We start from the raw sequence: 23,770 nt of genomic DNA, 5'->3' as shown, positions 1-23,770 counted from the left end.
TTTACATAATCATATGATGTTCTTTGAAAGAACTAAAATCAAAATGTTACCAAACGCTTAATCAGAGAAATATCAGATAGTTGCCTAGAGCGTTTTTAAATAAATTAACCTCCATTTAAAAGTTAGGTAACCTTATAAAAATATGTGAAGTTTTTATTATGAAAATGGATCTACTATAGCAATAAATACAATTTTAATTGGGACAATCACTCAGGGTTACAAACAAAATTAACAGTTAAAACATCTTATGTAACACAGTTGTACCTATTTAAACATGCATAGGTTTTACATATATGATAAATCATTTTTAAGTTCAGTAGTAACCACAGGCTAAACTCCACATACATTTAGGAAAGGTAATGGCAACAGTAACAAATTTTGCAATTAACCCCTTGACCTATGAAAAAGGCAGTTGCATCAGTTACGAAATTTTGATTACCGTCAAATCTGTTATTTGAACTCATTAGAAAAAAATTATTTACGGCACATAAACGAATATTGTTACTCAATAGAAATAAGTGAAACACTTTAAGATACTCATCATCATTGCGTGGGTGTGTCCATGACCGCTGGGTGGGCATCCTCCTGATGACGGCTACCAGAATCCGTTCTTGCAACAAAATGAATTTGCATCCAATGTACGTGTTTCTTGTTGAACATGCCGACGATTTTAATTGCAAAGAGGGGATCATCTTCGTATAAATATCGAAGATTCCTCGCTGGATTATCGCATTCAAATTTTGTTTGTGCTATCTTCTGTGTGATTAGGTGTCTACTATATTAAAGATACCATGATGAAACTTGTAAGTACATTTGAATGATATAACTTATGTCTTTTCTTGTCAGTTTAGAAAAATAGAAAAACAGGTTTTCTAAAATGCTACTAAAAATACTTTCTGAAGCTTTCTCAATTTTTTTTATAATACATCACGAAAAAGGACTCATATTCATATTCTCGAAGACATTAAAGATACTAAATACTTTATTATTTATTTCGAAATAGTTAATTTTTTTGACTTAAAATTACTTAAAAAAACTTGTATTGAATTTCTTTAAATTTGTCAGTTTTTGAAATTCAAATATTTTGCAAGTTTGGTCTAGGCTGTATACTTTTACTATGTAATAATGTAATACTATGATTTATGTTTATTTTATAAAGCGTTATGACACATGAAGTACCTCGAAAAGTGTACAGGGTGATTGAAAAAGGGAGAGTTAAGAGGAATATTTAAACAACATAAGGGAAGATTCAAAGTAAAATGTGATGATGAAATAATGTAATAATAGAAAGGTAAATGTTTTGAATGTGACCACCTATTCTCACCTCACGTATTTTATTTTCAAATTTGTCATACCTAGAATAAAGTTTGCAACAAAAAATGTGTATAATTTATCTGTTCTTTGGTAGTTTTTGATATATTTATCTGATATTTTGAATGTAATCTACGCATTGGAATTTAAACTGTTGTAAGAATGTAGGGGATGTTTTACGTATTTATGAAATTTTTCACCAATTCATTGCATATTGAAGTTGCTGATTCAAAATTACAGAAATCTAACTAACATTTTTGCTTTTGAAATATATTTGAATAACATTAAAATTAACTAGGATTATATTGAATATGATTATATCGAAAACCACTAAGACCAGTTTCTTCTTGGAAAGATCGAAGTAGTTGCACATAACGATTTTTTGCATAACTAAACCCAAATGATCTGCAGTATCGATTCTTTTGAATTAAAGATTAGCATTAATGGTGAAAGTCAAAATATATGTATTATCGATTCAAATTTAGCAGAAACTAGATATGCATAACTGCTTCTCTCCTGGTTTTTCTGATGAAACAATTGCAATAGCTGAAAATCTGATGAATCACTATTTTTCAGTTTAGCCACTATAAATGAGTAGGTAGGTATACTTGCTTTGACTTTTTTTAATTTGACAAACAAAAATCCGCTTCTAATCGCTTTCTCAGAACACCTTAATTACAATTAAATATTTTCATTGTATTATTGCAAATATCAACTGGCCGATTAGATCTGTTGTGCGCATCACGAGTTTGCCATTTTGTTTAGCGGTAATTTTTCTAATGAACATTGGGTGTGTTTAGTGACTTGTTGGCAGGGGAGAGCTTTTGCCCCTGAAGAGATTAATTCTATGTCTAATTATCTAATACGGTTTGATGATTAATAAGTCGTGTCTTAAAATAAATTGATACACCTTTAAAAGCAGTGTAGCGTGCATAGCGTGTCTACCTTGGAAAAGACAACAAAAGTGACTATTTTTTTCCTAATTATATAGAATCGTATCCCATAATAATATTATGTAAATGTATACAAGATGTGTTTTAAACTGGAGGTTTTCGTTCAACAAATTTTAATCAAATTCCACAAGGATATGAAACAAATCACAAAAACTGAACAATAAATGTGAATCTCACAAAACAAAGTGTTACACATTTTTGTTTTCAGGTGATTTTAGCTAGCTTCCTTGCTACAACCCTGGCACTTTCACCGGGAGGCGACCCAAAACTAGCACAAATTCTGCGATCCGAATCTGATATCAGTCCTGAAGGCAGTTACCAATATTCGTAAGTAAAACTTCTATTATGACTAATTTACATTGCTGTCAGTATCTTAGAACAGCTGCTTTATCGATTACGGTCAATTGCAATTTTTGCTTAAAAATTTTGCTCGACACATTTTCTGTCACGATCAAAGCAAGAGCACTCAAGTTAAAGCTTCGAGGTCTTTTCAGATCGTAAATAGAAATCTGTCTCTTCGGTAAATCACTTATCCTTTGTGAAATCGACGGTCTATGCGATAAAACTAATTTGATATTGTCCTACTTATTATCAGTGAAGTCTACAAAAGTTCTTATCACAGAAATTAGGTTATATAGTTCTTTAAAACTGTCTAATGAAACCAATAGCTTTAGCTACTATGCTAATGTATAATTTTACAGATATGAAACTGATAATGGTATAGTTGCCCAGGAGCAAGGCAACATTCAACCACAAGGTCCAGAACAAGCCATCAAATCGGTCACTGGTCAATTCCAGTTTTTGACCCCCGAGAACGAACAAATCCAGATCTCTTACGTTGCTGACGAAAACGGTTATCAACCAACTGGAAACGCCCTCCCCACACCACCACCAATTCCATTAGCTATCCAAAGGGCTTTGGAATATATTGCTGCCCACCCCCAACCTGCTGAACAACCCCAGAAAAAATTCTAACTTATATCATGTTATACTTGTGTAAATAATAGATGATTTTTTGAATTAAATAATTAATCTCTATTATTCTATGAGATTTTTTTTGTTGTGAACAACCTATAGATGCTGGAGTAAAACATAATTAAAAGCTAACAGTAGTGCCAAAGTTTTGTAAGCGATAGTTCTATGAAAATCATTAAATATGACTGACTTAATTTATTGGGAGTGCACATAATTAGAACAATAGCGAGGAAAAGGTAGTTAAAGTTATTAATTGCTTTCTTGGGAGTTAATGGCGACCTTTGTGTCGACCAGTGCTCGTTTAGAATCTTAATTATGTTGCAAAGACGACTTACCCTAGACATCTTTAAGGATTCAAATACATGCTTTGTACTTGCTCGGATAGGTACTAAACTTAATGCAACTGCAAGAGCTTCCAAAAGAAAGAAAACATTGCGAATATAAACAAGTTTTTGTGCTAATGTTGGTTTTAAAGGGAAAACAGATAGTGAGCTTCAGTTTTGGATGGATAAGCTAAATTGCAATTACATAATGAAAAAAAGCGTTTCAAGAACGGGCATGCATAAAACAAATATTTTCTTTTAGAACAAGCAATTCAACGAAGCCCAGGGAGTTATACTGGTGGTTATAATTATGGGGAAGAAGTAATGAAAAGTTTTTTTGGGGGAAATAATAAAAGAAACTTTAGGAAAAGTTCCTATTTAAATTTCCACGGTGGATAAGTTTGCGTAAAATTTTAATTTAAACTTTACAATTAATACTTAGAAGTTAATGAATGTTTTTGATATCATTTTGGTTTCGACATTTTTAGTTAACCAAAACATACAACTTATATTTAGAACGTTTTTCTCGATTTGTTGACATCCGGTATACTCCCTGGCATATTCAGAAAAAACAAATGACAAAAAAACTTTTGGATATTCTAACTTTAAGTTGCTCCATGTTCAATGCACGTCTCTGCTGTCCCATTCAGACCAGAAAGTTTCTCAAGGCGAGTTCTTATATACAAAAGAAACTATCTTTGAAATGCTACTAAATTTTATATGCCACAAAATAGGTTTTTCGTCTAAACTTGGAATATTCAAACTGGAAAAATAGGGTCCAACCGCTACGATTGTATCGATTGTGACGTCATCCTGGAGTGGCCAAGACGCAAGCTCAACATGGCGCCCCGTTCCAGGTTCGAGAGTTACGTTTTCAGTGTTTTTTGCAACTCCATTCCAAAAAGAGGGCTCTGATCATCCTCAGAGTTACACGACCGTTCGGAGGTTTCAATGAACTAGCCGCGGGACTTGTCGATTTTCCCAACGTTTTTGATAAGACTCTTTCCAGATTCGCTCACAGGAAAAAGGAGGAAAAATTGGTCAGGCTTTCAGTGAGCATTTAAGAAAATTAGTGTTTACGTGAAAGTGGGTTTGGCTTTTTGATGACTGGATCACGGTGCAATGGCGTGTGAAACTGCCGGAGGGCCGCAAACGCAAAAGTTTTTCCACGGGAAATTCAGACTGAGATAACATGAACATTTGTGTGCAAATTGTAAGTTTCCTGCTTGTACCAGTTTAGTTCTAATTTAAAATAATTTGCATTGTTTTTCATGCAACTGGTTTTTCATACCAATTTGTATGAGTGATGTTCCAAAGAAACTAGTAGAGTATTAAATGCAATAACTTAGTAACCTAGTTTCCTAATTATATCCCTTAAATTTAACCGAAGGGGTTTGTAATAAAAGTTGGGTATACTGAGAAAAACCCCACTAGAAAATGCAGATCAAGAAAAGGGTACGAAAATGACAAATTAAAGGTCAAATCCAATTCAGTTGGAACAACACATACGACTTCTCTAAGACGTAATAACAACATACAAAAACAACTGTAATTAGTTACGCAGAACAGCTTTTCCAGTCTACGCTCTACATAATTAAGCGCATTGCGTGTCTCAGTTTTCATTTCCTAAAATGTATTACCCAAGTTTCCATAGTGACAGCCGTTTACCTGTTTTTTCTTTTCTGCTAGCTTATTATCAAGGTTCACTTTACATTACCTAACTGGTTTTGAGTAACTTATGCCAGCACTTACTTATTGACAAGTAACATTTGTTTAGCTAGTGGAACGTATCAGAACAAATTAGTTGACATTTTGTTACTATAGTTGCCCACGTGTTTGTTAATCAACTAAAGAGCAACATACATTATTTATGGTAAACAATAAACCACAAATTTGTTACAGAATCAATTCAAACTTTATATGAACATAAAATGACAAATCCAATAGTAACAATTCAAGCCTTTTGGCAAGTCAATTTGGTTACATAACCTAGTTCCAAATTTTTTTCGATTATAGGAAGAAACAAAAGAATTTGTATTTTAAAGTCTCATCGGTATGCACCCTACTCCATCAAGCTGTAATTGAGCTGGAAACCCCAAAGTTCCAGTATTCCAATTTCCGGTGGATCCTGTTCTGAAACAATAATCGATTACATGTCCTATTATGTAAAAAGAGAGGATATATTATTTGTAAAGTCCACCAAGAAAACTTACATTTACATTCACTTAATTTGTTCGTTTTGATAACTTTGTTGTTTTGGGTTTATCAGAAAATAGTCAAAACCGACAGTTATTTCAGCATTACCTAATTATTTACAGGAGTAAATAGAATCAAGAGAAATTATCAACAAAAAGAATACGGTAACTAACATTATATTTCTTCATAGTTTGTAGCGTAATTCCTAAACCATATTTGTGCCTTTTTTGTAACATAACACTTATAACTGTTCAGCAAAAGTTAAGTGGCTAAGGGGTTCTTTGATCTTCGTAACTTAAAAGTCTAAGATACGACTGTAAGTACATATGTTTACATTCAACTTGAAAAGGGGTTTTATAAGGCTTCTAGCTTTATTTGCCTCCATTCGTAACTAGATTTATGTTTTTGTACTTATAATCAATGGTTATGTACTAAAACTTTTATGTTTTTATTATGAATGTATTGTTTAAAATAATACATACTCCAAGAATAGGGCAAGAATTTTACTACTTTATTCTTTCACTTGCATACGTTTTTAGTGAGTTGCTTTTATATGCTTCATTCAGAAGAAGAATTATCAAATTTTTGCTTTGAATAATCTTAAGCTTTGATTATGTCAATACAGTGTCAGAACAGCGTTAGTTTTAAGCCCACAGTGTATTCTTCTCTCTGAGAAAAGCATCTTTTTTAAACTTTCAACAATTTGGCAGATAGTTAAGTAATACAACCACTAATCAGCCTTTAGTAGCTTCGTACTCGATATAACGTTAAAATACAGCGAAATAAAACCTTTTTCACAAAAATTGTAACAGACTTGTGAACTGGAATAATTGGTTGGTTTCCGGTAAAAAATGATGAAAACCACGTAGCAGGTTTTGACTTGACAACCACGACACTACAATATGCTAATTGTCCTCCAGATTTCCATTTCACTGTTAGCAAAACCGAATATAAATTTCAATGAAAAACAGAACAGTCATGTTGTTTCAGATATGTCACGAGTTGGTTGACCAACAATTAGTCGTGTTGTTTTTAAGTACACTAATTTTAGTTTTGACCTGACTTTGTAAAAATGCCGTAATCGTAAAAAATAATCATTTTAACTGAAGAATATTGACTGTAGAATGGTAGGACAACAGGACTTATTTACATATAAACCGTAACTCAAAACAGTAATATTAAATTTAAATCTTTTCGCATATATCAAATCATAAAAGCATTTATGTGGCAGTCGATAAACGAAATATAACAACTAGGGAGAGTGTTGAACTTAAGGCATTAAGAAACAGTATCGTGCCGACAAATAACTTGTATTCCGGAAAAAAATCGTTTATGATATGAAAAGCAGTTTTGCAAGGGAAATTTTTATGGAAAGAAAGTAAACAGAAACTGCGCATAAATGTTTTCCAAATGACGAAACGCGTGGGCAAATTACCCTGGTTGGTCATACTAATGAAATTTATGCTAATTTTACTTTGCCCAATTACGAATTAAAGGCCAAACACGATAGTGGCTAATTTGCCGAATCGACTGAAACCTGAATAATTATCTGTCTAGTAGAGGGTATTCGCTATCAATAGAATTTCCTAGTGTTTTGTTTGTTTGTTCATTAAAACTTGGAGTAGTATTTTATTTTCATAAAGTGTAGGAACTTTAAACACCGTACAAGGATATAATATCCTAGAAGATGTGGGTGGTTAGTAACGAGACTTTAGGAATAAGGAGTTTGTTGACAAGGCTGGAAAAAGCTGTTAACGCAGATGAAGCCCTCCAAAGCTTCCAAACTAAGCCAATTAAACTTCTGCAATTAAGACATTTAGGTGTAACACAGTAGTAAACTGGGCTTGATTAAACTTTATAGTACGCTATTAAACCGGAAATATGTTGTCGTCTGTATTAATGTGAATTAGATTCAATATTAAATCCCCAATGATAAAAAAGTTTTGCCAATGAAGTGAAATGTAGATCAGTTTGTTAACCACACTCATTACTTGAACCAAATAAGAAACAAAACAAAGGCAAACCTACTATTTTCTGAAAGGCTTGAAATCCTTTGAAACATTGAAGGGTTACTTACCAGTAGCTTTAATTTATTACCAGAAGCAAATCAGAAAAACGTCACTATTCTCGATTATTTTCATATCTAAAAATAGCTTCAATTCCAAATAGGTCAGTACGTTTATGCAAATTCACTAAAAGAAGTTCATTCCCCATCGAAACATATATGGTCTACAGTTGGACGTTTCCCAATTTTAGCAAAACACGGTTATGTCCCAGTGTGGCGGATTATGTCATAAATTTTATGCAGTCTTTCCGCTCGCCACATGTGCAGATAAATACGTTAATCGAAAGTGTCGCCGAATGATTTAGATAGCCCAGATTTCGCATCAGCAATTAATCACTCTTCAGATGCATCAGTTCGACCGTTACGAAATTTGTGACAATACAAATCGTGATTATACAATTTTATAACAAGAATAACCTTTGCTTATCACCTCTATAAGTCTAGAAATAATCAAAATATAATTAAGTGTTATTACAATATCAAACATCTGCTGGTTTCATGTTCTTGTAACTTAAATATTGATTATATGACCGTTTGGTTTCTACTTTCTAAATTTTTTCTTTCCTACAAAATATTTACGTTACTATATTAGACCTGTAGTTATATATAATCCTATATGCTATGTCGACATAATGTTGTACATATAAATTTTTGGTTAAGATTTTTTTTAAGATACTTTTCTACTTTCTGATATATTCTTTGTTTGTTTTAGTTAACTTACTCGTGACGGCATGCGCGTGGCGGGTGGTGACGAATACGCGGAACTGGCGGAACTGGGCTGTGGTTTCGCTTCGGGAACGGCTTCGTCGCGAGGGCGCAGGACGCGCGGCGGTGCCCCGGCTGAAGCGGAAGATGCGCTCGGTCCACAAGGCAGCCCGAGACGGCCCCGTTCCGGACTGTACTACTCACCTCCAGGGACCAGTTACACGATAGTGGAACGACCTAGTTCAGCCCTGCACCATAATCGAGAGTACAGGGAGCGAGAACACCACTACAGTTCCTTGAGTAGTCCCAGGGGCACATACTTGGGGTCAAATATGGGCTTCGCCAACACCCGCACCCCGTCCAACAATAAAAAGCGCCCGATCTCCCCCGAACAGGTGCTACGATTGTTCGGAACGGGAAATCACGCTGTCGCCGTTCCCAAAGCGAACTTGGAACGATCCAGAAGATCTCCGGTGAGCAGTCCTCCGTCGACCACCCATAACTATCGGTTACCAGTTTATTCGCCTTCGATTCACGAACTGGCCACGAGGACGGTGAATATGGTCAGGGACCCCCAGGACCCGGGATTTGGTATCTGTGTCAAAGGAGGCAAAGAAGCGGGTAAGTAACAGAAATACCAAGTTTATTCGTCTATTTCAACTAGCAATGAACAAGAAGGCTCAGCACGTCATTATCATCATTTTTCTTTAAAAAGTAAGTTATGTGTTTGCTAATGGTTTACTAGTAAATTTTACTAGAAGTAACAAGAAATAAGAGCGGCTGTAAGGAGAATCGATACTGCAGTATTGACTTTGTTAAAGTGAATGAAACACTGGGTTTATTAAAAATTTACATGATTTTGATTGTCCTTCAAAAATATATACTTATCAAAGTTCATTTTCTAGACCTTCCATTTTAAAAAGCTTTGAAACGTTTAATTTTGTTTATCCATTCCACCCATAATGCTAGGGAGTTTGTATATCATAGTTTAGCATAGAAGTATCAGTTCCGTTCAAGGATCAATTTTTATGAGCTACCTGCAGCTTAACTGAATATACCTATTATACAGTTTCACTTTATGCCAAGCAGCCAGAAAAAATGCTTTAGGAGTATAAGTGGCTTAAGCCTCAAATTACTGTTTGGAAGAGAGAGCGAGAAAATCCCCAACGTTTACAGGGCCTTAATTCTTTAAATCAGGGATTCTCAAGAGAAGGGTTGATAGAATGTGACAGAAGAAACTGACAATGGCGGTTTTCTGTCACATTCTTCAGACCTTTCTCTTGATAACTCACTTCCCTCATTTCAAGTTTCTAGAATACGCACCCAGATCTTAAAATAGAAAAAACTAGTTTGTACCAGTATCTCAACTACCAGCATATTTTTAGTCTGAGCTGTTCTCTATATCACTCATAATGACAGAGTTAGAGAAAATACGTTAAAAGTAACGATCAAACGAGGAAAACTGATCAATTGTAGCTGTCAAATATCAGCTGATATAAGCATTAAATCTATTGATGTCCTCTCTAAGATCATTTAGACATAATTGACATATTATAAGTAGAAGTAGTATGCAGAATATATGGAGAGTATGAAGAATTCTCAGATAATGTGCTGCTATTGGTTGCAAAGTCTGGAAGAAATTGACAGTGACGTAATCAGAAAAATACTTACTAAACATCTTCAAAAAGATTGATTACTAAGAACTGAAGTACTAAATGTATACATAGATCGAGTTGCTCTAAAACTTACAAATTATTTATACTTCTTTGATTACTTAGTCTACATAATGTTTCATCTCTGCTTCATCCGGAAAGAAATTAAGTCAAGCAGTAAATATATCTTGCAAGTAAGTCCTGCATCTGCATAGCGATCTTTAGATTTAATTTTAATCTTTATTTGTTGGAGTTTGACTTATTAAAATTGATGTTGTTTAGAAAATTATTCTTACTTGCTTGGTTCAATATTAAATCTTTGGAATTTTAAGTTATTGCAAGCAATAATCGTCGAAATAGCTCTTTAACAATGTGAAGGAAACCTAAAATTGCCTGATAAAGGTTCGTAAATCACTGCCGCTATCTTACCTAAAATTCGATTATTGCCTTTTATAGCTTAATCTCCGTGGTATCTGATTTAAACTGGAGAAGAATTTAAAATGTAAAATAAATGGTAGTGTTTAAAAGTTCATTTATATTCTCAAACTATTTTAAATAGTAAAGTTGGTGTTGAAATTTACGAAAAGTTTTAAACGTTAAACTAGTTTTTTTTATTATGATATTTTAATGCCCTTAATTTCTAGCTAAATCAACATCATTATATTATAATTAACAAATTGCTATTGAGAGTAATTGGATCATCGCGGTCTAGTTGCCCTATGGCGAGATGCCAAATTATCTCATTTAGTTAGTTCATTTTACTAGGTGACTGGGTCGTCCTTTATCAAAATCCACCCAGTAATCCAAATTTCATAATAACCATGTAATCCGTAGTTTATAGTATGAACAAAGCAATATATTATGCAAATTTGTATTAATACAATTGAATTTACACAGACGTTGTTTTGTGTAATTTTTTTGTTTTGGTTAAGAACTGAAATTACAACAACCAAAATTATTTAAATCCAAGTTTAGTGTGAAGTATAAAGGACTTGTCCATATGTCTCCAGGGCCTAGTTAAGCAACTTGACTTTACCCACAAGGGTCACTTCCATAAAGTTGTGTTAACTCTAATCCCGGGAATGGTCCGTTAAAATTGTAACGGATTATCTTTTGGGTTATAATACAAACGTGTGGAGCGAAAATATGTTTTACGTTTAGTTTCAATATAAACCATAAAGTACTTTATACTATATTACTAAGGAAAAAGTGGTGAATTTTTCTCACCCTTCCTGCACTTTGGACACTGTAAAACAAAACGATAAAAGAGTTTGAAACACTGAATTTAAAATTTTTTTGGAGATCAAACGGTGTAACAAAACACACTCTAACGTATACCGTTATTTTAGTTCCACACTATCGATTCCTCCTTTGTCAATATATTTTTAAAGTGCACCGGTGCGATAACAGCCCGAGTGCATTATTTAGTGAACAAAATGGGACGTTTGCACCGTATTTTTGTGCGCCACATTTCACTAGCCAAATGCTTTAGTAACAACATCGATATGATCACTTTCAGGGGTGGGAGTCTACATCTCAAGAGTGGAGGAGGGCAGCGTGGCCGAAAGGGCCGGACTGAGACCTGGTGACTCTATTTTAGAGGTGAACGGAACACCTTTCACTGGGATATCGCACGAGGAAGCCCTCAAGGTAATAAAAAATGTAAGCACTACCCTTTTTCATAACCCTTGAATGTATGATTGACGTTTTATTGCTGTAGTGTTATTATTTTTTATTTTATAATAATGTGTTTCAAAGTTGCTTATTACAATATTTTATGCAGTTGAATTGCGTTTAAAAATAATTTTTATCTAACCAGCTGCAACTTTGCAAACACTGTTTGATTAAAAAGTATATATTACCAACTTTAATTAACATGTAAATTATGCTTAAAAAGAGAAAAACATTTGAAATCAATATAGCCACCCCAGCAGTATTGTTGGTAGTTTTCTATTAAGTTTTGTGTGGATTTAACAAAGCAAACACATCAACCAGGCACGTAATAGCACAATAAAACAAATATTGCAGGTGTATAATAACCTCTAAGTTTGAATTTGTGGTGGTGGTTGATAAAAAACTATTTTCTAAAGAAAACCAAAATTAAGGGTTGAAGGCCAATAAACTTTTCCCTACAATTGCAAACTATCGATTTTTGTCAAAAATGGGGCGCAAGAGCAGCAAACTATGAAGATGTTACAGCACAAAGAGAAACTGTGTCATGATGAATTTTAGTTTTTAACCTAATATACAAGGTGTCCCATAAATATAACTAATTATCGAGTAAACTTTAATACTAGTTACTAAATTTCCTGAAGTTCCACTTAAAAAACTTTGACTGCATTTAAGACGAAAATTACAAACTTTGAGAATTACCTTGCAATAGCTCTATAAACTTAATAGTAGCTAAAACCTAATTATTTTTAACTCATTTTTAAGGTAATCAACTCTGAAACTTGAATAAAAATCGTCAGATTCCGTTCAAAAATGCAATATTCGTTATTTATTTTTTGGAGAAAAGTTATCATTGTGTGATTTATTAAACTGTTGTAAAGAAGATTGTCATCGATTGTGACGATTATAACGGATGAAAGAGGGAGGAATTTTTATTGTGTGCTATAACTGCGTAGGTGGCATTGTTATGTAAAATTGCTTCTTATTATAGCATCGGCTATTTGAAGCGACTTTTATTGTTTAGCAAGTACGTAACAAATTTAACTAAAAAAGTGGTAAAAAATCAAACTTGCTAATAGTAACTAACTTATATATCACTGTCTCGAAAGTATTATAAATTACTTTGATATAAGTACAAAATTGAGAAGCTTGTCTCTTAGTGCACTTAAGTTTTGATAGATTGCTCCTACCAAATTTGCCCTGTTTTACTGAATTGAAATTTGATTTATGCTCCGTAATGTTTTGATGTTTCCCAACTAAGTTATTTATTTCCAAAGGTACTAGAGTATATCTTAATGTTTACAAACGTTAAATAAAATAAGTAAGACCTCTTGTTAAGCTTTTTGAGTCCCATTGTATTTATTTAGTTTCACCTCTTTTCTCGGTTTCTATTGAAACCCTTCTCCACTCTAATACCTCTTTTGACTCTATGTTTCCTGAAAGGTGTAGGATACTGGCGTAAAATAAGCCTGCTTATTTCTGTTCTTTACCGAATGTCGAAGGTAATAGCACCTTGTAAAGGGTTTTGTTTCTGTGTACTTAAGCTTAGAAACGGAGAAGTTTAAACCAAAACTGAAAATATGTAATAATAAAAAAGGTTTATATTCAGTCTGAAGGAGGGAGATGTTTATTTTCTTATGCTCCAAAATTTGTTAGCTGGAATCTTTGGGGATCGATCGAACTTAAAAATATTGCTTCTATGTTTTGTTTGCCTTTATATCTGTTTAAGATTTAGTGTCAACTTGACCCACTTTCGTAATAGATGAGATAAGATTTCGTTGTTGAATAAAAGCAGATATGATAATCAATTTTACTTATTTTTGCCAGTAGTAGCTTCAATAAGTCAATAAAAGACAAATAACAATTCTATAAATGTGTCTTAACCGATATTTCTATAACTCTATCAACTAAAGAAAATGGTTTCACAAAAGCCATAATAATTGTTAATTTTCCTGTATAAGTCAGTTTGACGTGTAATAAAACTCTATTGGTTAGAGTCTGTCTTTTTGGAATTTAAAAGCAAAACCATCAATGTTGGAACTAATTTAAATTGCAGAATTTGTTTGGCTAGAGACTGAACTACACCCAATGGATTTTTTTCATTTCCTAATATTGACAATTTAGTTTATGCACAAACACCTAATATTGACAATTTAGTTTGTGCAAAACGTAGCATTTCTGGAAAAGAGCATGATTTTACGAAATCATTGGGTACGGCATTTGTCATCATATCGAGCCATGCAAATAATTTAAAATTTTCTCTCGTTTGGTAAATTCTACTTTACCAATTTAAAAAAGGCAAACGTAAGGATTTGATACGAATTGCTTTTCATACATATGCAAATATTACTATTTTAATATTATTTGTTACTTTTATTTAAAAAAAAAATTCTTTGAGACCGGTATAGTTCACAAAACACTCTTTGATGATATCCAAGTAGGTGTCAGCAAGCTCATCAGCACCACAAATATCTCAGTGAGAAAAATCAGTAAGATGCTATAAACTTTACTATTTTATAATGTGTACGTAGGAAATTAATAAAAACAGCAAATTTCAGTTTGTTTATTTTAAAACTCGTTTCATTCATCGCTCTGATACTATCATATAATAGGCGTACTTATTATTGTCCAAAAACGACTTAACTATATTTTGGAAAAATATTATATCTTTATCAAAAAGTAGAAAAAAGTTTAAGCAGTACTATTAGATGATTTATTAAATTTCCTAAAACAATCCTCATAGTTTATATATTTACGAAGTAAATTAGCGTTTTAACAATTCTATTTTTGGAAAAATATTAAACCGACGACTTATTCGTGCCATTTCTTATTCATGTCCGTCGATAAGTTGCAAGGAAGTAAGCACTTAGCATGAACTGGGCCAACATTTTCACGATTCTTATCGAAACTGCGGCAAACTGTTCTGTCGCGAGTCAATAATAACCGTTGAACCGGTTTACATGCTAATTGAACAGGATGTTCAACAGGTTGAACCTATTAAACTTAATTTTGGGTTGTTAAAAATGTTTTCTCCATGTTTTTTACTTAATTTTTGTAATTTAATGGAACTTTAAAGTATTGTACGTTAATAGATAGTAGAGTTGCTCTCAGTTAGTGAATAAATAATAAAAAATGTTATTATTAACATGAAAACTTATTTGAATAAAAAAGTAATTTGCAAGTTAAGATTTACTAACATTAACAATACATACACAATTTAAATAACGTTTTTAATTGAACGTTGTAATAAATAAAATTTAGTTTATGAATTGAATTTAATGTAATAAAACAATAATTGTATAATCTTTTTATCATCATAATTTGATATTATTTCATTTATTATTCTTTGAATTGTGGGAATTATATCGGACAATGAAATGTTGGTTACGTAACGGTTTTTTGCCAATTGATTTTATAAATATTTAATAATTATTCAATTGCAACTTTCAGGAAAATAGTTTGCTTTAATTTTTCAAAGCTGATTCAAACTACTTTTTGTAACTAACAGGGAACTTTTATCAATTTGACAACACAAATCCTGGCTAATCGTCAATTTCACAAAGCAATCTCAGCAACTCACTTAAGGGTGTTAAGAAAGACAAAGATAACCTGGAGTAATGGATAAAGACCCAATTAAACGTTTTAGTTTCCTTCCAATAAAATCCTATTGATTCACTTAGGCAACTTGTAGGAGAAAACAGCGTAAACCATACTTTTACACTAAGGTTGGTGAAACCTAATGGTGTAGGAATTAATGGAGGATTATCCGAATGGCCGGCTTCAATTTCCGGGAAATTATGACGAATGTACGTTTGAAACGCGCTCTAGTAGATTTGGCATTATTTCCTTTGACAAATTAACGAATTTTTTCATTAAAAACGGTAAAATAAGTTCACAACATCCGTTAAATTTAACGTTGTAAAAACTGAATTAGTTATGTTGTTATACCAATTTGCTTTTTCGCAATTTTTGCTTGCACAATAAAGGAAGACTAAAAATTCCACGGTAAAACCGTTAATTAAAAATTACTAAGTAAAAAATGTAAGTATATTGAAATTTATAATGCCTTGTTTGCCAAGTTCTGGTCCAGCTGTTGAATTTGGCATGGTATATGAGCTTATTCACAAAAAAATTGTTCATGACAATGATACTAATATATTAATTACAAATGTCTGACACAGTAATACATTTTAGTTAATCTATTTAATTTGTAGAGTATTAATAACTGAAGTTGCCCTTTTTATGACCCATTCCCACAAGGTTTTGGAAAGAGTTTCTTTGTCCTTTGATCATTATCATTTGTCACTTTCGGTAAGAACAAAGGAGGATTTTTTCACAAAAGTACCGTTACAAATGACTTTTAGTAAAGAAAAGACATAAGCAGTTTTCAGGCTTACATTGTGCCAATCCAGAATCCCTTGCCAACAAATGAAAGGAAGTATTAGGGTGGAAAAGCGTTTTCAACGAGAGGGGCGGCGAAATATTGCACCCCAAGCAAAAGTTAGGTGTCTCAAAGATTTAAGAACCGAAAATAAATTTTCTGTTTGCTTTAATTTAGGCTTGGGTCTAATTTGTATTGTTTTTAGTTTGTGGTGTGAGAATTTTGTGTAATTTGTTTAAATTGACAATTCAAAGAAAATGTGATTTTTTTATTCATTTCAGATGTTAAAGTCATGTAGGAAAATTAGCATGACGGTGCGTACTCCCAATTTACCTGGAACTGGGTCAATGGCGTGCAGCGGAGCACCATGGCAAATGAGACAGACTTGTTCGTGGATGGATAGACATGGCCGGCCCGTATCTCCGCCTCTGGAATATTCTAAGTCTAAAATTGGACATAGGACTTCCAGTAAAGACAGAAGCGTTAGAAGAGTAAGTATTGAGTTTCTTTGTTAAACAAGCCAGTTACAGCCAGTACCTTTTCTTGTAAAATTGACTGGTATTTCTATTTTTTTTTCAAGTTATATGAAACTATTTGTAATGGCTACTAAAGTTCATATTTAAATTTTGCGTCATGTATGAAATTTGCATAATGCGTAGTGATGCAAATGATTCGATCTACTAACTTTACCCAACTTAGCCCTATTAATGTAAATGAACATAGAGCAAATAGATTTTAAACTCACGATACCTCGCTAAATATTACGGAAAATTTGCCTGCACAGCGAGATATCGCCACAGTAATAAATAAAATGTTTGCAGAATATTAAATTTTCTAGTACGTGGAAGGTTCAAATATGACCGGGAATTTTATTTTCAAGACCGTACGAATAACCTTTTACATCGATTTCTGCTAGATTTGCTATATGTTGGTAAATTTTATTGTAATAAGAATACAAATTTGGTTAGTAAAAAGGCCAGATCAAGTAGTCAAAGCAAGAAATATATGAGAAGCTAATAATTATCTCTAATTCATTTGATTTCACAAACAGTACATTGATCGGGTGAAATCTGTATGAGAGTTCAATTTTCTTATACACTTGTGTCAGTTAGGATTACAGCTTTACACCAGAAATAAAAATATCTAGTTTGGATTGGCGTCAGTTAAATCCTCAAAAAACTAGGCCATCCGACAGTAAGTCGATTTGAAACTTTGAGGCAAAAAATCAACACTAGAAAATGGTTTCTATTCTAGTGGAGAGAAGTTTCACTACTTTTCGACATTATGAACACAAACACTTTTTAAGTGTAAAGTTAACGCAGCTTTAAAATAGAAAACAAACAAAACAAAACATTGATTGTATAGAAGATTCATAAAAGAAAATTGACTTGTGTATGCCGCCCTAATACTCATTGTTAAGGTTGTTCCTTTCCGCAGCATTATGATTTATTATCTCAATTTACTAACCATATTTCAAGCTAGCAGAGTTATAGTTACATCATTATAACGCTTTCACAGTAGAGGTGAATAATTAATATTAAATGAAATAAAAAGTGATTTAAAAAAGTATTCTAGGTGTTTTAAATGACACTTCAAGCTGTTTGTTTTTGAGTTTAACCATTATTCATAAAGCTCAAAATGTAGTCAAATTTCAAACTTTTTAAATTAACTAAATTATATTGATTTCTTCCTTCAGTAATTATAATTTCTATTTTTAGATCAATTTTCTTATTTTCAGGTCGACTTATGCATAGAACCTGGACAAAGTTTGGGACTAATGATACGTGGTGGTGTGGAGTACAATCTAGGGATCTTTATTACGGGCGTGGATAAGGATTCCGTGGCAGATAGAGCTGGTTTAATGGTAAAAAAATTACTGTAATTTATATTAGTCGTAAACCAATAATTTAATTGCATTTGTTGTTTGAAAATGGAAGGCACAAATGGTGCCAAAAGCTTTAAGCCGATCGGCACCAATAATCCGATGAGGCCAGGCAAAATCTTTTCATTTATGCTGCTTTTATCGATCTTTTACTGCCGACTTCTTCCGTCTGTAATTGGAAAGATAATCCCCTTGAAGGATATTTTATGCTTAACTATAAAATGGTTATTTAAATAATCGATAAGATTGCGTGACTGAGGACAAAAGACAGATCAAAGATAGACATAAACAGGAACAGATAACATAATATTGTTTTAATGTCATTTTTATGCTCGTTAGAAAATATATTGAAGTGATAAGACCACAAATCTAACATAAATCTAATAGAAGACTTCTATTCTATAATTCATAATTGAATTAGTCATGTAAATTTTCTAAAAATACATGGAATAAGCAAAATTACAGTCACGTTTTCACGAGAGTGGTTCATGAATATTGATAGTATTTAGTCACTTTGCAACTGCGACTTAATGGAAATTGAAACCAAAATAAAGAACAAAACAATAAGGAGAAAAGAAAACGTGACCTAGTAGAATAGTCTTTAACCTTAAAACAAATACTTGGCATTTAAATTAATGCAGTGGTTATATTTTTGAGTTTTAGTTTTCAGAAGAGACTTAACCCGAAAAGGGCACTAATTATTTATTTTAATTAATCCTCTATTAAACAGAAAATATTAAAAATACTTTAATAAATAATTTGGCAATTATACTATTTAAATTTTTTCTTTATTGTAATATTAGTAGGCCACAAATTACAAAACCAAAAATTCAATTTCTGCCATCAGCTACAATTGCCTGAAGCTGTAGACTTAGTATAATACTGTTACGTAATTTACACTACTGTTTAATACCAAACAAGCTGTAGAATAGCGGTCCAAAATATTTGTATTCGGTATTCTTAATCAGCTTAAAACTACCAAACCATTTTTGCGCTCTATTAGAATGAAAATAATGATCTAAAGTATGAATTATGGATGTGCGGATTGTTTTATTTTTGCAGTAATCCAAACAAAGCTTTCAAAACTGAACAGATTTGATCCCCCTACCGGTGCTTTTACTTGCAAACTTGAAAACGTTACATAAACTGATTTGCAAGTCAACTTAAAACCATAAAAAGGATTTCATTTCAGTGTTTGATTTAATGTATTGCTGAACCTTTTTGAATGGTTTTGGTAAGGAAGAAGTAAATTTCATTCTGATATTGGCTATATGTTAATAACTCACTAACAAAAGCTTTAGAAAATGTCTGAATTGCAATCAATCATTTTTAGATTATTTTAAATTCTTATTAAAAAAAGAGTGTCTAGGCTGTTTTGATAGAAAAGAAAACTCTCCATTCTAAAACAATCGATTAGTAAACCAAAACAACTCGAACTTCTGTAAAAAGAACAATTTAAAAACCTTAAGAGAGTCCATCGTTATCCAAAGCACGCAAATTCTTCATTTGGGAAAATGTCCCTTCAATTTTTTGAGGAGATGAATAAAATAATTTGCACAAAACTAATATAAGCCAGATAGAAAGGAAAGCGGCCATTCTAAGAACATAATTTTTTCTCTTAGCTTTATTTTCATTGTAATTATTCAATAGAGTTTGCCAGTAACTGTGAATATTTGTTACTAAATAACCTTCAACAAAAACCCTGAATAGTGCAAAACATTGCTTAATGTGTTGAACCAAGCACATTGATTCCATCAAACTCTAGTCACTTTATAAACCACAAAAAATAAAGTTCAACAAACTACAAATTCGGTGATAATAGAAAGTAATAATAGTTTCATCATTTATCATATTATAAAAACGTTCTTAAAAATATAGAATATATTCATATATCATCCAGGAATTTTCCGATTAACGATGTTGTGGTTTTTCCTAAATTAGGCTTCGTTAAGAACGCGAAGCGGAAAATCGATAACACTTTCATTTATCCTAGATTATTTCTATTCTTTTTGCTGTTCTAACCTACTCCATAAAATAAATGGGACGTGTGATGTGAATTAATTGATTGACTGGGTTGACCACCAAATATGGTAAAAAAAAAACACTTCAAGTTGGATTATTCTTCTACGTATTATGGATCCAAAATTCGAGGTTATATAAATAAGAGCTTTGCCCTATTTACTGAGTTCATGCTGGGAACTAATTATCAATAAACTTTGTATTGATAGCTTGTAATCAAAAGTTATATTTGATTTCAGGTAGGAGATCAAATTTTAGAAGTAAATGGCCAATCTTTTATGGATGTAACCCATGACGAAGCTGTTGCAACTCTCAAATACCACAAACGTATGTCATTGGTGGTACGAGACGTTGGAAAAGTCCCGCATTCCTGTACTGCATACGACCGAGAATTTGATTTATGCAGTCCAGGGTAAGTCAAAACTGTTAAATTGTATGATTTTTGACGTTAATTTTACCAGGAGTCGATTAGCGGCAGCATCATGGGTTACCAGAAAATGGGCGGCAGCCCTTCAAGCAGTAGAAGAAAAAGCTCGAATACTATTATCTCGACCGGAATTCGGAGCTTTGGTGTACTATACAGATGAGTACGCAGCTAGACACATGACCGTAGATGCCTTTGTTCAGTGTATGACTGAACTACTTAATACGCCTGATAAGGTAATTTTCTAAACGTAAAATGTGGCAAAACCTAACAAATTTGTTCAGTATACACTCATGACCGAATTAAGGGAGATAGTTGCCGTAGAAGATCGGCAGAAGTTTGACGACTTGGTTTATAGAAGAAACGAAGAAATGCCTAGAAGTCGAGATCCTCGAGAACATGATTATCGACATTCCAGGGTAAGCAAAACTTATTTAGTCACTACTTTTTCTCATCCATTCATAATCTTTTCAATTTAAATTTTCTAGTTTACTAAACTTTTCACAAACCACAGAAATCGAGCTGTATTTAGCAATATAAATGATGCTAAAAGCCCATTATTCGTCGCTAAGCTGTTTAATTAAAAATTAATTGCCATTGCAGCACCCGCGGAGTTGGCTTTACACCCAGACTAGGTTTTATAAATACATTTTTAGAAGAAACTGGTTAGAATCTTTCGTCAATTTTAGTAAACTGTCTTTTAAATTAACTGTGTTGGCAAAACAAAAGCTAAACGTACACGACGGAAAATTGGATTTCGGTTTTATGTTGTTTTGCCACGAAAAGTGCAACAATTCGGATCTCGGATAGTCCCAGAAGTAATAAAATAAACAAACGTTCATTAGTATAGGGTTTAACAACCTTTTCTGTCTGGAGGTTTGAACAAATTTTGTTTTATACATGTAGAGTGTCAGGAAAAAAGTACTTAAACTGTAAGCAAGTTTGTATAAAAATTTCTCCAGTATCTTGTTATAGTAATTTTTTGCAAAACCAGCGTAAATGATCAGGGCTTTAGATAATAGATCGTAAACGGGATATGCAGAAATGTATTTGGTATGTAGAACAGCAGATTTCTAAAACCGACGATCGTCCTTTGGAAATTCGCTCAGCAGGCTCCAGATATTTGTATTGCGTGCTTTCGAAAGACAAAAGCGTATTATTCCAGATTGCAAACCATGCTATATTCATACACAAGTAATATATTACAGCATGCCAACGTAATAACACGGCACAGAGTGGTTTTAATTAAATCGGCTTCTAGTCAAAGTACATAATCGTTTAAAGTAAGGTTAGGTACTTCAATTTTCTAATCAACTATTATTTCCGTGAAGTAATCTGATTAAGCTAAAAGAAGATTTAAAAATAGCATCGTTCCTGGCATTTCTATAAAGGCAAAAACGTAGTCTTTTAAAATGGGAGCGACTGCATGCAAACACGTAATACTCGAGACATAATTTATGCATCAATCTTCGGGGAAGTCAGATTGGATGACGGAGCCAAAAAGGTCGAAATTGCCACACGAATCAAATGCCAAGAACAACAAGTGTGCCATATGGTAGCATCTGGATCTGGTCTTATTTTGTTCTGGATTGTTGCCATTTTTTAACCTTTCAGGTACTGTTACATTTTTTTGTTCCAGAGAAAAGCACCTGTTCCAGTGCCTGAAGCTAATCATACTGTATATTCTGGTTACCACGAGGTGAGTCACTTATTAATTATCGTTATCGAGATCCTCTGATAGATATATGTGGTGCTTGATGCCCTTTGTATTATTATTTTAGTTATTTACTTTTGTATATATTTTTTTTTGTGTTACTTATCAAAAATACTCCAGTTTTCAAGAATGTGTTGATAGGACAACACAATTTAAATTTAAACATTTTATTAGTTTATACAAAAAGGAAAACATCAAAAAAACACCATTTTAGGACTACGGTCCAGGTGAAGTACCTTCAGGTATATACAATGAAGATGCTTATCGGTCACCTAGTGAAGATTCAGGCCTTGGAATGGGATTCCCCGACAAGCCCAGGTGAGGTGAATAATGCGTTATAAAAATGGATTCTGAATGGTTTTTTGGCATTTTAGAACGCGACCTACGACAAGCAAAAACGACGAGGATCAACAGGTGATATCATGCATCTATGTTATTTGCAGAGCAGATCCTAGTATACTAATAATTTCCTTCATTGAAACCGAAATATCTGCTCTGCAAAAATCCCAAAATTTTAATAACCTCTTTGTAACCTGTTTTTCTGTTTTATCTTCTCTTTTTATTTTCGTTAGTAGGCTTGTAAAAAACGCAAAATACGATGACGTGATATTTTGCGTTTTACTCTAGAGCACTGGCACCAACATATTTCTATCATGATTTTTTTTTGCACTTTTCCTTAGAACGATTGGCTTGCTTTTGTTTATTTTAGTTTATGTGTGGATTTACATATAACACACTATGTTTACAGAAACCGTATGAAATGTCGGACTTTTGAGTTATTGTTAATTAGGTTCTCAACAGTTGTTTTGTATCACAGTATATTGAAAAAAACGTATTTTCCCAGTAATTTTGGTGACTATTTACTTTTAGCGGTTGTTAATCTAAAATAAAAGTTAGAAAGCCAAAAGAATGATGCGTTTTAAAATTAAATAAGTGTATTTTTCAAATTTTACTTGGAATCAAAACTTCAAAGTGTTTATATAGTTCCCTATTATTCGACTCAAGTGGTTAAATTGTAATAACCTACATTTCAGCCGTTTTACTGACTAAAACATCCACCTCACTAAATAAGTAAAACCTCTAAGTTAAAAATTGAGTGCACTAAAGTGCATGAAATTGAGATAGGTGCATTAAATGAATGATACAAAATTTATACTCTGACATTATCGTAAAAACATTTTGGAATGTTTTCCTGTAAACGATTTTATCATCGCAAAAATTCTGCATTTGATGAGCATTAAGAACACGATGTTCTAACACACTGGTTAAAAATATTTTATGAATGTTGAGCAGACTCAGGAATTACAAAATTTACTACAAAACACAATCTACATTTTCTGTATATTATCACTGAAGCAATGTTGACGTTGAATGATTGAGGCAAAGTGGAACGCAAAAGTTAGAAACAATTCGAAGGAACGTAGAACAGATAAAATGTCGTGAATGGGAACAAGGGATCCGGAAAGTTGTCTCTTGCACGAGAATGTTAATATTTCAGT

The 23,770-nt window shown here is 32.7% G+C and overlaps 2 protein-coding genes across 5 annotated transcripts in view; both read left to right on the top strand.

The window, feature by feature from the left end:
* Positions 1–647: 647 nt before the first annotated feature.
* Positions 648–3,305, top strand: LOC145728150 (larval cuticle protein LCP-17-like). The gene is made up of 3 exons (XM_081978175.1): positions 648–803; positions 2,473–2,591; positions 2,966–3,305. The coding sequence occupies exons 1-3, from the start codon at positions 792–794 to the stop codon at positions 3,237–3,239; spliced, it is 405 nt and encodes a 134-aa protein (XP_081834301.1). The 5' UTR covers positions 648–791; the 3' UTR covers positions 3,240–3,305.
* Positions 3,306–4,043: 738 nt separating this feature from the next.
* dysc (whirlin protein dyschronic) overlaps positions 4,044–23,770 on the top strand; it is a 40,931-nt gene continuing 21,204 nt past the window's right edge. For 2 of the 4 annotated variants that reach the window (XM_081978927.1, XM_081978930.1), the window contains exons 1-11: positions 4,044–4,775; positions 8,536–9,149; positions 11,700–11,842; positions 16,514–16,723; positions 17,971–18,096; positions 20,373–20,545; positions 20,595–20,793; positions 20,842–20,976; positions 22,197–22,256; positions 22,486–22,589; positions 22,646–22,685. In XM_081978927.1, the coding sequence (XP_081835053.1) occupies positions 8,555–9,149; positions 11,700–11,842; positions 16,514–16,723; positions 17,971–18,096; positions 20,373–20,545; positions 20,595–20,793; positions 20,842–20,976; positions 22,197–22,256; positions 22,486–22,589; positions 22,646–22,685 (1,785 nt within the window). In that variant the 5' untranslated portion in view covers positions 4,044–4,775; positions 8,536–8,554. The remainder of the gene's footprint in view (positions 4,776–8,535; positions 9,150–11,699; positions 11,843–16,513; positions 16,724–17,970; positions 18,097–20,372; positions 20,546–20,594; positions 20,794–20,841; positions 20,977–22,196; positions 22,257–22,485; positions 22,590–22,645; positions 22,686–23,770) is intronic. The other 2 variants (XM_081978928.1, XM_081978929.1) reach the window with 2 other exon arrangements.

The sequence above is a fragment of the Ips typographus genome, linkage group LG4 (assembly GCF_016097725.1).
Source record: "Ips typographus isolate SLU linkage group LG4, UJ_Ityp_2.0, whole genome shotgun sequence".
Lineage (NCBI taxonomy): Eukaryota > Metazoa > Arthropoda > Insecta > Coleoptera > Curculionidae > Ips > Ips typographus.
The sequence above is the reverse complement of the archived record's forward strand: the minus strand, read 5'-3'. Positions and strand labels throughout refer to the sequence as shown.